Source organism: Halichoeres trimaculatus, unplaced genomic scaffold (genome assembly GCF_033239565.1).
Source record: "Halichoeres trimaculatus isolate MK-OKI-2021-1 unplaced genomic scaffold, fHalTri1.1 fHalTri1_scaffold_2, whole genome shotgun sequence".
Lineage (NCBI taxonomy): Eukaryota > Metazoa > Chordata > Actinopteri > Labriformes > Labridae > Halichoeres > Halichoeres trimaculatus.
In genome coordinates this window covers 35,207,252-35,220,211 of record NW_027437180.1, presented here as the reverse complement: position 1 = coordinate 35,220,211, position 12,960 = coordinate 35,207,252, and the positions used below count along the sequence as shown (strand labels likewise).

The window sequence follows — 12,960 nt, the reverse complement described above, 5'->3', positions numbered from 1 at the left end:
AGAATCAGAAAATAAATCAAACTGAAATAATGTAAGTTGAGTAGTGAGTGGCCCAGGGGTTGGGGGCCACTGGGTTAGACTATGTAGGGTTACCCCTAATTCACAGATAAAGCATGAACGCCATGCAGCGCACTATGCCACGCATTACTCCACGCACATTCTTACACACATTCTTAGAAACCACACTAGTCAATCATTGCATTCACACAGCACACTCTACGGTCCGCTGGCCCCACAATAACCAATGGCTGCGTACAGCTGTTACACTGAGAGTCTATTTTTTGCCAGAGTGCACTGCAGAAACGCGTCAATCTCTGCAGACACGAAAATGATCAAAATATCTGCTCATTTCAAAATAAAGCACCATGTTCTGGCTCCTGATTGTAAAACTCATCCTTGTTTATTAAAACTAGGTAACTGGCACATGGCCAAAAGTCATCAGCAGGTCAGATCCAGAGGAAATCTAAGGTTTTGGACGGGGATTCATGGGTGGGATTCTCCTGTGATCTTGGGATCTCAGTTATCCAGCTGCTATGAGCACTGCGCAGTGTGTTGCTCACACTTTATGCGTGAATTAGGGGTCAGGGTAACAGGTAAGGGGTTGGGGTTAGGGTCCAACAATAGATGGTTATGATTAGAGGTTAAGGATTAGCATTAGGGTTAGGCGGTGGGGGGCTTAAGGTTAGGGGCTAAGGGTCCCATTGCGATGGATTCTTCGCAGCCAATAGTGGTTGAGTCAACACACTCATTCAGCCCCCCCCTGCTCTGAGCTCTACGATCGGTTCACCTTTACCTCGAACACTGCAGCCATCATTCCTGACTGCTCATGGTTTAACTTTCTTTGTCGTCACCGTTGACTGAGAGTTTCTTACACTTGTTTAGCTTCCTGGCCACAATCTAGTATAAAAGTATTCATGTTGTTAAGCTTTGCCAAGTTAATATTCTAAGGTTCTCACCACATTGTTTACCATTTTGATGCTAATGGAAGCTAATAATTTTACCTCATATCACAGCTAACTCTGAACTCTTTCTTTTGACATTCTTTATTTGACATGGGGCTGCATGGCAGTGTAGTGGTTAGTGCAGCAAGAAGATTGAAACCCAGGTTGTGCAAGGTGGTCAATTGTCTGTGGAGTTTGCCTGTCCACTCCAGCTTCCTCCCACATGCTCATCGGGTCAACTGGTGGTTCTGAATGGCCTACAGGTCTGAAAGTGTGCAGGTGAAGGGTTGCCTGTCTGTGTCAGCCCTGTGATTGACTGGCAACCACTCAAGGGTGTACCCTGCCTCTGGCCTGAAGAGCGCTAGGATGGCTCCAGCCACCCACAACCCTGATCCGGTTAAGGCAGGGGGGTCAAACTCATTTTCACCAGGGGCCACATCAGCATAATGGTTGGCCAGATGTAACTATAAGACAGTATAAAATGTAGCTGAATGTAATGTAAAATAAATGCAACTGCTTCAAAAATGGACCCTCTGTAAAAGACTGCAGCATGGGAAATTTTTTTAGTCACATAAAGCAAGATTTCACTGTTGCATTGTTTTTGGTTTTGGCTTTCTTGAACACATCCTGCTGCGATAACAGTTTGCACTAAATGCACTATTTTTAGTTTGTCTCGAAGGCTCACTTTGGCATACTTAGCTGTGTGTTTGGTGCCAAAATGCTGACGTTTATTAAACTCTTTGACAAGGAGGCTTCATCTGCATCAACTTTTCTCTCCCTGGACATTTTTGTATCACTGTTTTATTTCTCAATCACACGATTCAGGAAAATGGCACTGATGTGAAAACACTGCAATCTAGTGGTGGGATGCCGTCACTTCACAGGTAACATAATCAGTAGTTGTTATGGGAAATGTAGTTTATGGTAAATGCACCTCTTTGTCTTATCTGTTATAAGATAGTCAGACCTTTTAAGCTCTCGCTAATTGGACATCGCACGATCACTGTGCCTCTGGTTTTGCTCATGTTAGTGAAAGTTAACGTTTGTTGTCGAGGGGTTTTTGACCAGAGTCGAGCATCTTACACAGCTAGAAGATCAGTGAGAAGGTGGGAAAAAAAAATCAGAACATTTTCTTTTTATCACAGAGAACTAAAGAATCAAAGGTAGAAAACAAGGTGTAAACAAAGGCAGGTGTTTCAACATCACCGCCAAGACAACCTTGCATAGATTCTCATTTGTAAATGAAGCTTTGCAGTATGAAGCTGCGATCCCATGGAGAAACTCCAAAGCTTAAGCTCAGCTTCCTCATAAACTCCTGTTATCACGGCCAGCTGCCTCCCCCAGGAGTCTGATCATACACGAGAGTGGAGCTCTTTATACAGTGGACTTATGGTACTCCCAGATGGTGTGCGTCTGAAGATGGAGTTTGAATGTTGTTTGTTTCTGTTTGTTTGCGTGCATTTGTTTCACACTGACAAACATCAATGAGCTCTGTGTGTGCGTGGATGTTTGCATGTCTTCAATGTGAACGCTCGCTCATTTGCTGTCAGCTTGAGGGGATTCTCAAAAGGATCTGAAGCTACTCACTACTTTTAGCATCTTTGGGGGATTGAACACAAAGACCTGCCAAACCCACTGAGACACACAGAGGAGCACGACAACAACAAACACAGATCTCACTCACGTCTATAATGCTGCGTCTGCTGGGTGTGTGTTTTCACACGCCACCCCTCACACACAAATCAAGGTCTTTCTAAAACACCGTCCGACTCTGAAGGATTTCTTATGGGATTATGTAAGTGGGGTAAGCATAAGGATTCATGTTTGATCTGAGGGATGTTTCATGTAATACCAGTGTGTGTGTGTGTAAAATCCTTGAAAGTCCTTGGTGCACACACACCAGAGCAAGTGGCTCTCAATATGTGAAAGCACTCCACCGCTCCACTCTACTCCACTCATCGCTAACAAGCTAACGACAGGAGAATGCTAATGCCTGCTTTAGCATCTGTTAGCACAGGATTTTGCATGGATACGTTTGACTGTGAGGGTGTGAGTGTGTGACTCGGTGGCCCACAGCTGTCAACACAAGCTGGCGCTGCCAAACACCGCTACTCTACCCTTAACTTCACCTTCTCCATCATCCTTACTTTCACTCCTCCAGTCTGCCTTTTCCTCCTTCTTTCCCCTCACGTCTCCTTCCTGTCACATTCCTCTCCCCCCTCCTAATACTCCCCCCTTCATCACTTCACCTTCCATATCCCATTAGTCCGCTACACTGTCTACACTTCATCAGTCAGGGGTCAATTTACTCTCAGGAGGGCAGAGGCAGGGAGAGGGGAGATGAGCAGTTAGGCATATGCTGATAAACACACCAAATGTGCACGCTCCACACCAGGGATTCTCACAGTTTGTCGGTCTACAGTTGTTGTTTTCAACACCCCAGATTACCATATACCCTAATATCCCACCATTAACATAATATTTTAAATAAATTCTGTCATGTATAGTCATGAAAAAACGGAAAGAATGAGGCTGTTTCCCATTTCGAACATCATTAAAGCTGAGGGAAACATTGCTAGTTTCAACATGCCAACTCCTTTGTAAGGAAAGTCACTATTGGTTGTCCCAGGAGACACCAACAGCCACAAAGGGTGTATTCACACCTGGATCATTTGGGGCAGTTGCTTCTGAACAGTGAAGCTCACTGCCGCCAGTTTGATTCACTCTTTGCTTTAATACATCTGGGTCCTTTGTAGATATGGGTGATGAAATGTTGGAGTTCATAAACTGCTTTAAGAGTTATTCATCAAGGTACTAGGGAATTTCTGCAGTGCTTGTTTTGGAAAAAGCAGCTTTCATATTACTGATTTTATTATTGAGGTTTTCTACTGTGCGCTTGGAAACACCACTCAGATTTATCCTGTTCAAGATCACCAAACTTTCTCTTTCTCTTTGTTTACATGATTGACTCACTAAAAACAGCTTTTTGTGAATTCTTGTAATAAAATCTTCATTTCTCCAGCTAAAAACTGTTTTTTTTGATCTTCTCTCAGTCACACCGCTACCGCTCACCAGGTTTACTGCTGTTACTGAGTGGCAAACATGCGCAGTTCCAATGGGGATTTCCAGGAGGTTCCTCTTAAAGGCAGGGTTGGCAGTCCTGAAAAACTAGCATGAATTTGAATGTAGCTTCTCGTCAGGACTCCGCCAAGTCCCTCCTCCCCCTCCCCTTGGAGCTCCTTCAAAGCAACGTCCCCGCTCCAAGCACGAGCGCCGCTGATTCGCAACTATGATTGTGAATGACTGAAAGCCAGACTCAGCACATTGCTTTGTTTTGCACTACGTCGAGTCATGTCTCATTTAGAGGTAAGGAAACACCAAAACGTAAAAACGTAAAGCTAAAAAACAATAAACAAACATGGCTTTTGTCAGTACTCGCGACTGTCATGCTAGAATCGTCCACTTTTACCTGTGACTTACCAAATATCACAGTTTTTTTTGCTTGTCAGAGCCCCTGTGGTGGGAGTTTATTAGACTCTGATCCGGACTACAGCCCAGAGCCAGGTACCCCATCAGGTCAGAGGGGACATGCCCGAGGTCGAGCGAGAGGGGCATTAGTTAGAGGCAGGGGAACAGAAAAAGAAAAGAAAACCTCCGTCTTTCTTTTCTTGCTCTGTTTAGCTGGAGGAGCGGCATCGGGCAACCGAGGTATAGGTAGCTTCTCCGCCATTCTGCAGAGCTGCTCCTTCCTTCTCAGCTCGGCCACGCGCACTGAATCATGTGCACGCCAGTGAAATGTACGCGCAGGAGGCGGGCAGAACGGGGACGGGATTTGATTGGTTTACAAACAAGATGTCCCTGGATGGCGATTGGTTGGTGTTTTTCCTGTTTTACTCCTGCTGTAGATAGCGGTTATTTTCCGCTCTACTTTAAGAACACATCATGTATTTCTTGCCATCGGTACATATAGATCATTTTAACCAGCATAACAAAAAGTGTATCTAAATCAAACTACCAATTATACCTTTAATTATGACATAATCTGCACCTGAGTCACTTTTATGGTGTAAGTCCTGCATGTGGCTAAGGTTGCAGCCGAATGGTTCATTCCATAACAGAACATTAGGACTAATGGTCCCGATTGTTTCATGATTAAACATGCATACTGGCCAAAGTCTCTAAAGCCACAATTCCACCAAGCAGTCCGGGTCGGTTCATCATGGTACGGTGTGCTTTTAGCGGCGTTTCCACTGACTTATCCCGGGACGGATCCCTAAAAACCAAGACGAGCCATCACACTTTTTTGGGACCCTTTCGAATGGGTGCCAGACTGAACCGATCCGCTCTCGGGAGGTGGAGCAACACACTGCAGACGGTTGATTGGTCAAAAGAATCGTCACTTACCCCGACAGCGGCTGCATTTCTCCTGGCGGCTCACAGACTTCTCTGAAACGAAGCTTGATTGCACTGTGTATCAAAGAGCTACATGCCAGTAACAGAGAGGACGAAATGCTGCATGTCTCCCATCCGTGCTCTTTGTTTACTGTGTCGCTTTTTCTTCTTTGTTGGATTTAATAGCGGGATAAGCTGCTATGGCGTCGCGCTATTGTTTACCAGCTGCGACTCCCGGCATCCGGCTTTAGACGCCGCCCACCACGAGAGGGCACAGTTTGCTGTGGAAACGCAAACGGGATCAGACTTAACTGTCCCAAACCGTGCCAAACCGTACTGAACCGACCCGTACTGCTTGGTGGAAACGCAGCTTAAGTTGGCAAAACTTAGTGACAGTTTTATCCTCCACTTTCTTCCCGCTGTCATCAGAGCTCACACTGAATCTAAAGAGCTCCCAGACAGCCACACACAACGACACAACCTCACAGGTACACCCTCTAACTCTGTCTTCTCTGCTCATCATGTAAACAACACACATGCCTCCCCACAGTGTCCTGCTGTACCAAACTGAACGAAGCACAGCCGCCCCAATCCGGATGAGGAAAACTGAACGGTTACCATTTTTTTAATAAACTGTTTCGTCCCTAGTCCACACACACTCCCTGAGGCGAATTCACTTGTTGGGATACTCAAAGTAACAGCAGACATGCAGGGAGAACACAGTGGGAGGTTAACAGGATGTGGTCAGTGTCTCTGAATTTGCACAATCATCTCTTGAAAACCTCTCCATTATGCTGCAGCTTAGCTGAATGCGTCTCCTTTGATGTCGAGGTTGATTGTATTCTTTTTGAACTCCACAAGCTCTGTGGAAATAGACAGATTAGTCACAAAATAAAAGAGATTTCCAAGAATATCTAAAGCAGGCTTCTGCTTCACTCACAGCGGCACTCTGCATACAAAAGCATCCATCTCAAATATATTTGACTGTGCTTAAATCTCTTCGGCTGTGATTTAGAGGTAAAAAAAAAAAAAAAAGAACCCAGAAGAATTAGCTCCTGCCGCTGACAGTTGAAAGAAGTCGACTTGCTTTTTCTCATATTTTCCTCTTTCCCTGCCTTACTCACCATCTCTGCTCTGCTAATTTATTCTTCTTCTGGGTAAACATCCACTTCTCTCACACTCAAAGAGAGAGCCAAACAAGGAAACAGAGCTGAATCAACAGAGCCCCTTAGGATTTGAAAAACACCACACACTCATGCAGAATGCTCAAATTTGTATCTGGAGCGATGGATTTTCATAAAGAGAAATGTTAGGTGAGCACGAGGCCAGAGTGAATTCACATCAAACAATGTTCTTACCGAGGTTGGAGTTAATTAAAATCCAACATTGTGCTCCCTCTACGTGTTCGAGTAAGTGCTTCTTTTAAATAAATGAAACTGAATCTCCCTGTGAGGGCAGCAGTCAAAAACGGTAAATTTGATTGGTGCCCACTGAGATTTAATTTCCAAATAAAATGTAGGAGATGCTGCTGTTGGCTTCAACTGAAGAGATTTCCAATAAGCAGTCAGACACACACACAAACCCATTTTCACTTCAGCTTCTAATTATTGTGATAAACAGCTTTTGACAGCCAAGGCTAACTCTCGCTAACGCCAGGACATCTGTTGTTGAGATAGCAGCAGCACGTTGTACGGCATAAAGGCTGCTCAAGCAGCCACAGAGCCATGACAGAGGATAACAAATCCCCTCGGTGCACTACATGAAAAGAGAACATCCATCTCAATGACAGAGAACTATTTCCACCCTTGTTAACTTATTTTTAGAGATAGATGGGGCACACAGAAATCTGAGCGCAATCTGAGGGGAATCTGAGCGCAATCTGCCTACTCACATCCACCCGTTCATTTATTGCTCTTTTCATAACAGACAGATTACAAGCAGAGCAGAAGGAGAGATGTAAAGTAGGAAAAGAGGCTGGAAAGTGAAAGGTTACACTCAGCTGAAAAAGTTTCTTCAAAAGTTTTAATTACACAGCTTTTCCATTGACATTTGGAGGAGAGGGACTTCATATTACACCCCTAGTTTTATAATAAATCCAGTTTTTAATGAAATACTCAGCATCAATAGCAGCCTCAGCCGTCTGCTCTTTGTTTCTACCTCGTCTCAGACTCCTCTCTTCACCCGCATCAATCCTCTCTTAATCCATATTCCACAGAACCATCCTCGCCTCTACCCACCCTTTCTTTTTTTTTTTTTTTTATCTCCATCTTCCTCGCCCTCTGGCACTGGCACATCCCTGGCATTTTATCATAATCCCCACCATTCATCATCATCATCACTTCCTCACCCTTTCACTCCATCTCCCTCATCTCACCTTGAATCCCTTTCTTTGTTTCTCTCGCGCCGGGCTCAAGTCCATGCTGAGCAGCTTCAGCGCCAACTACAACCAGTCTTATTTTGCACTTTACAGCTCAGAGGAAGCTGCATAATGACAGTAACACAGTATTTACTGAGGAAGAATGCAGGAGGCAGAAATGACTGACAACCTATCATTACTCTCCTCTATCATTTGTCACCCACATTCAATCAATCTGAGAACCCTCAAGAAAGAAAGGCTTTTTATGCTCGACTGCTTCAGTGGAAAACTGTGTTTTCTTCGCCTTCACCTCTGATTAAAAGAAGTAGCTAGCTAACCTTGACTCCTCGATTGAAGTGTGAGCTTTTGTAGAGTGTTACTACACACTCAGGAGGGCACTATCGGGCTCTCAGAAACAGGTGCAAAATGTGAGTTTTTGTCTCATATTTTACATCTCTGATCAGCCTCTGTCTCACCTTCTTCTGGTCCCTCCAGCGCTGCTCCAGCTTCACGTCCAGGCGGTTGGCAGCCGTTGCCCACTGCTGAGCGAGGCGTCTGATTCTGCGCTTCATGAAGCTGAGGGACTCCTTCCCTGTTCCCACCTGCTCCAGCAGTACAGAGAGGTCTGTGCGAAAGGCAGCCTGGAGGGGTAATGGATAGAAAACAAAGACAGAGAGGGATAACGTTTGATGAAGTGGTTTGATTCTGAATTTGTTCAAACTCTGACTTTTCATGCAGCACAATCAGTGTTTTAGTTTCCTTTAAAGCTGCTGTGAGGACTATCAGTTTGGCAGTGATTGCAGTAACACCTTAAGCCTGAATCTGTGGTGTTTACAAGTTTACAGGATGCAAAGTGATGAGGTAGCTCATATATTTGCAGTTCCATAGAGCTATTGTTTAAAACGTGACAACAATCAAACTGAGGTGAGCAGACTATCTGTTGAGTGTTCCTCACAACCCGGTGCTCTGAGACGCGTTTGTAACGTTAGTGAATCCTTATTATGTCCTACCAGTGCTCATCTACCAACTCCAACCTCACCAAGCAGAGCTAACGTAACCTCACTCTTCATTTTATTGATAGACTCTCAAGTTTGAACAGACCACTGCAGAATAACTGCTGACTGTGGGTTGGAATCAACATTTTTACAAACGGTTTAACCCAGTGTTTCTCAGTCCCGGTCCTGGGGCCCCCCTGCCCTGCATGTTTTAGATGTTACCCTACTCCAGCACACCTGATTCAAATGAATGGCTCGTTATCAGGCTCGAGCAGAGCTTGATGACGAGCTGATCATTTGAATCAGGTGTGTTGGATTCCGGTAACATCTAAAACATGCAGGGCAGGGGGGCCCCAGGACCGGGACTGAGAAACACCTCTTAAAAAAAATCTTAAAAGAGGTTATTTATCCAAACAGAAAAAAACAAAACAAAAGATAAAAGTAAGTAACTGATTTAATTCATGTATGATAAATATAGCTTTGTTGGGATGTCATCTTGTGATATCCTTCACAGTACTTATTTTTCTTTATTCACATTAGCATTAGAGCTATATCTATCATAGCTTAAGTTATAAAAGAAAACAATCACTAACCTACTTTCACATCTTTTTTGTGTCCTCTGTCCTCTGAACTTTTGCTGTGTTGTGGTGTTTGCATTCGCATTGTTGCATTTGCATTTGTGTTGTTGCTTTTGCAAATCGGCTGACACCTATTGGCCACCATACCAGTGTCCAAACATTACTACAAAATTCATTCATTCATTTTCTGAACTGCTTATTCTGTTCAGGGTCAGGTGGCTGGAGCCTATCCCAGCTGTCATTGGGCGAGAGGCGGGGTACACCCTGGACTGGTCGCCAGTCAATCACAGGGCTGACACAGAGACAGACAACCATTCAAGCACATACTCACACTTGCTGACGATCAAGAGTGCTCAATTAACCTGGTGAGCATGTTTATGGACTGTGGGAGGAAGCTGGAGAACCCGGTGAGAACCCACGCATGCAAACAGAACATGCAAACTCCAAACAGAAAGAATTTGAACCAGTGACCTTCTTACTGTGAGGCTGCAGCACTAACCATTCTGCCACCGTGCAGTTTCTACAAGATAAATCCAAGAATTTTTTTTCTTCATGAAAAGGACTGATCTTGTCATACTGCTAAACCTCGCTGGCTGGTGTAGTGTGCTCAAAGAGACTTTTGAATTCATGTTCTCATTAAAAAATCTGACCTGACCACAGATACTGAGAAATAGCCTGTAAAAATAACCAGTTTTGGAACTGGTAATCTCATTCTAAGTTGTGGAACAGGCACACATAAAAAAGTGAAAACACTCATCAACTCCTTTCAGTATCTGTACCTTCAATACTGTGATTCATCCATCAAACCCTTTAGATATCTTCTCAGGGAGCATGACAGTTTTATTGTGCCATATTTTTTTCAGCTGATGTAACCTTTGCTGTAAATCTGCTTTAAGTGTCTGAGGGTAATTCTGTATTCTTTGCAAATGAATAAAAACTCTCCTCCGTAGATGTTTTTAAAGTATTGTTCTGGAACATGACGCAATCCTTGCCAAGCCTTTGCTTGTACGCCAGAAAAACATTTCAAGAAACCTTGTGTCCCAGGAGAACCTTTGCCTCTGCTACTAGTTTCTCAATGTCAAAGAAATGCATTGTGAGAAGGTTTAACAGCATGTATTTTCCAGCTACTGCTGTTCTAAAAAACAACTTGTCTCCTTTGAGAACAACCTTGGCCCAGCTCTGTTTGTGAGCGAGATACGGGAGAGCTGTAATACACAGTTCAGTAACTTGGGTCACAGGGTAAAATGGAAATATCAGCCTTCATTTACACTGACACTCTGCTACAAGCCCTGAGAATTTCTCACTTTCTGCAAATAAATAACGTGCAAAGAGAAAGGTTGAGGCTTTACACACATGAATAAAACACACACATCACTTCAATGAGTACTTTAAACCAGGGGTTCCTTAACTTTACTATGCCAAGGCCCCATGCAGCGCTTGCTTCTGGCCAAGGACCACCTTTGTAAACCAACAGACAATGCTTTAGAATATGTAAAGAAATGTCAACTGTCAGATGTTTTTTCCAACTTTTATTCACTTTTCAATAATTTTTACAGTTTTTTAGAATAGGAAACTATTAACAAACATAAGGTTGTTGCAAAAGGGGGAAGGCATTTCCAGGCTCTGTCAGCCAAAGTGGGATACTCCTTTCTTACAAGTAGCCAGTAGTTAGACAGGAGAAGAACTTCAAAGTTGAGCTTTGTTTTTTATAAAGCTGAAAAAAAAGGGAAAAAAAAAAAAAACACCAGGTCGACACAGGTAATGACATCGTCATGCTTAAGTTGCAGCTGTCAAACAAGGTGCGGATAGGTACAATCAGAAAAATGCGGACCCGATGATTACGACACTTTACCTGTTGTATGCTCCAGATAAATAGTTATAAAAAAATAGAAAAGCACTCAAAGAGCGCAGACCTTTACAAAGCATATTGTGATTGTCACCAACACTTAAGTCCTACTTTAATGTTATACTCCCTTTCAGCAGACTGTCTGCTACAATTTGGTGTTAGTTGCAGGTTTGTACATTTTGTACATATTTCATAAGATCTTAGTATCCAGAATATTGGCAGGATCTGGATCGTGCTTTTACATCTGTCAGAAATTATGGTGACCTTGTCTTGTATTGTTTTGCAAAGCAATCCGACCATTTATCGTGGAGTTATATACACATATGGTAAAAACAGCCCTACCTCACAATGATAAAGAATCCTTTAAAAAAGTCCTGGATCCAGACGGTGATCCAGATCACCTCCAAAAATTAATCATTTCTTCCCTATCCCATTTTGAACATTTCCTGAAAATTTCATTAAGATTTGTTGGTTACTTTTTGAGTTATGTTGTTCACAAACTCCCAAAAACACAACCTCCTTGGCAGAGGTAACTATATGTGAATGATTACATTAAAAATGGCAGGCCCCCACTTTGAAAACCACTGCTTTAAACATTTATAATTACTTTGTGATGGATCCCTTTACAACCTGTGTCATCATAAAAATGTTCATGCATTTTGGCAACAGAGGCAGTGTTTAGCTCCATTCATTAAGATGAGTTCTTTAAACACTAAAACTGTAAGAAACGTAAAAAAGTGGCTGGTCATTCTGTGGTTGGATTTCAGAAATGATTCTCCCAAGTGGATTTAAGTTCTAATAAATTCAGACACGTTCAGGACCATTGGAGGACAACTGGTGTTCTGGAGTAAAGAGCAACCATGCTATCTGTTGACATTTAGTTTCTATATCCAACCTCAGTTTAACTAGGTCTAAATATAAATAAGTAATACTAATCTTCTGGAAATTCTCAATCCATGTTTTACATTGAGTTTGATCCTCAACCTGCTCTCACTATGTAAAAACTGTCTGACAAACATTTAAGGGTATCAATGAATTTGCCGCGCCCCAACCTCAGAATCCATGTTAGGAAACCAGGAGAGTATAATGATGATGATGAGGGGTCAGGTCTGTCTAATAAGCAGAGTCTGAAGAGGGTTTTGATGAAGGTTAACTGTTTTGTAGTAATGGGAGCAGAGTGCTGACAGTCTTGTTACTGAGCACAGAGACTGTTGACGCTCCTCGTCTCACTTACTGGAGTTGTTCTGCTGACCTGCTGCTGACAACCCAACAAGCTCAATAAATCATCGCCTGCATTTTTAATTTTCAAGGAAGCTTTCATTTTTTTAAATGTCTACAACAGCCTCAAGCTGAAAGACAAAATATATTTGGCAGAACTTTAACTATGAACAAATCGTGTTTTGGTTGTCAGTTTTAGCAGCTGACTAGAAACCGTACGTTGAGGGTATGTTTTCTTTTTTTCTCTGCTTAATTGGGAGGATCTATTTTCTACTTCCTCTACTTCAATCTGTAATTCTGTGATTCAGAGAAAGTGTTGCATTTCATTTTGAAACACTGTTTATTAATTCAAGCTTTCAAGGACACTGCTAAACAATGCTCGCTTACATGCAAAAATACACTTCACCAAGGTTTAAAAGGCAGATTGAGGATCTACATGTTGCTTAAAGTACCAGTACCAGTACCAGGAGTACCAGAAACTCAAATCAAGAGTCAATCTTGACAGCAGATTAAGCGGTTTGGCATTGGCAGAGAAGATATGGCAAATATTTCATGGCTGCAACCCACATAATCAGCTCTGCTGCTCATCCCACAAATACATGTTTCTTACAAATGTAGCTCCATTTGGAAGTGG

The 12,960-nt window shown here is 42.9% G+C and overlaps 1 protein-coding gene across 1 annotated transcript in view; it reads right to left on the bottom strand.

The window, feature by feature from the left end:
- The window catches only part of LOC141809930 (alpha-1,6-mannosylglycoprotein 6-beta-N-acetylglucosaminyltransferase B-like), a 191,006-nt gene that overhangs the window by 83,055 nt on the left and 94,991 nt on the right, over positions 1–12,960 (bottom strand). The window contains exon 7 of the mRNA XM_074697180.1: positions 8,166–8,330. Within this exon, the coding sequence (XP_074553281.1) occupies positions 8,166–8,330 (165 nt within the window). The remainder of the gene's footprint in view (positions 1–8,165; positions 8,331–12,960) is intronic.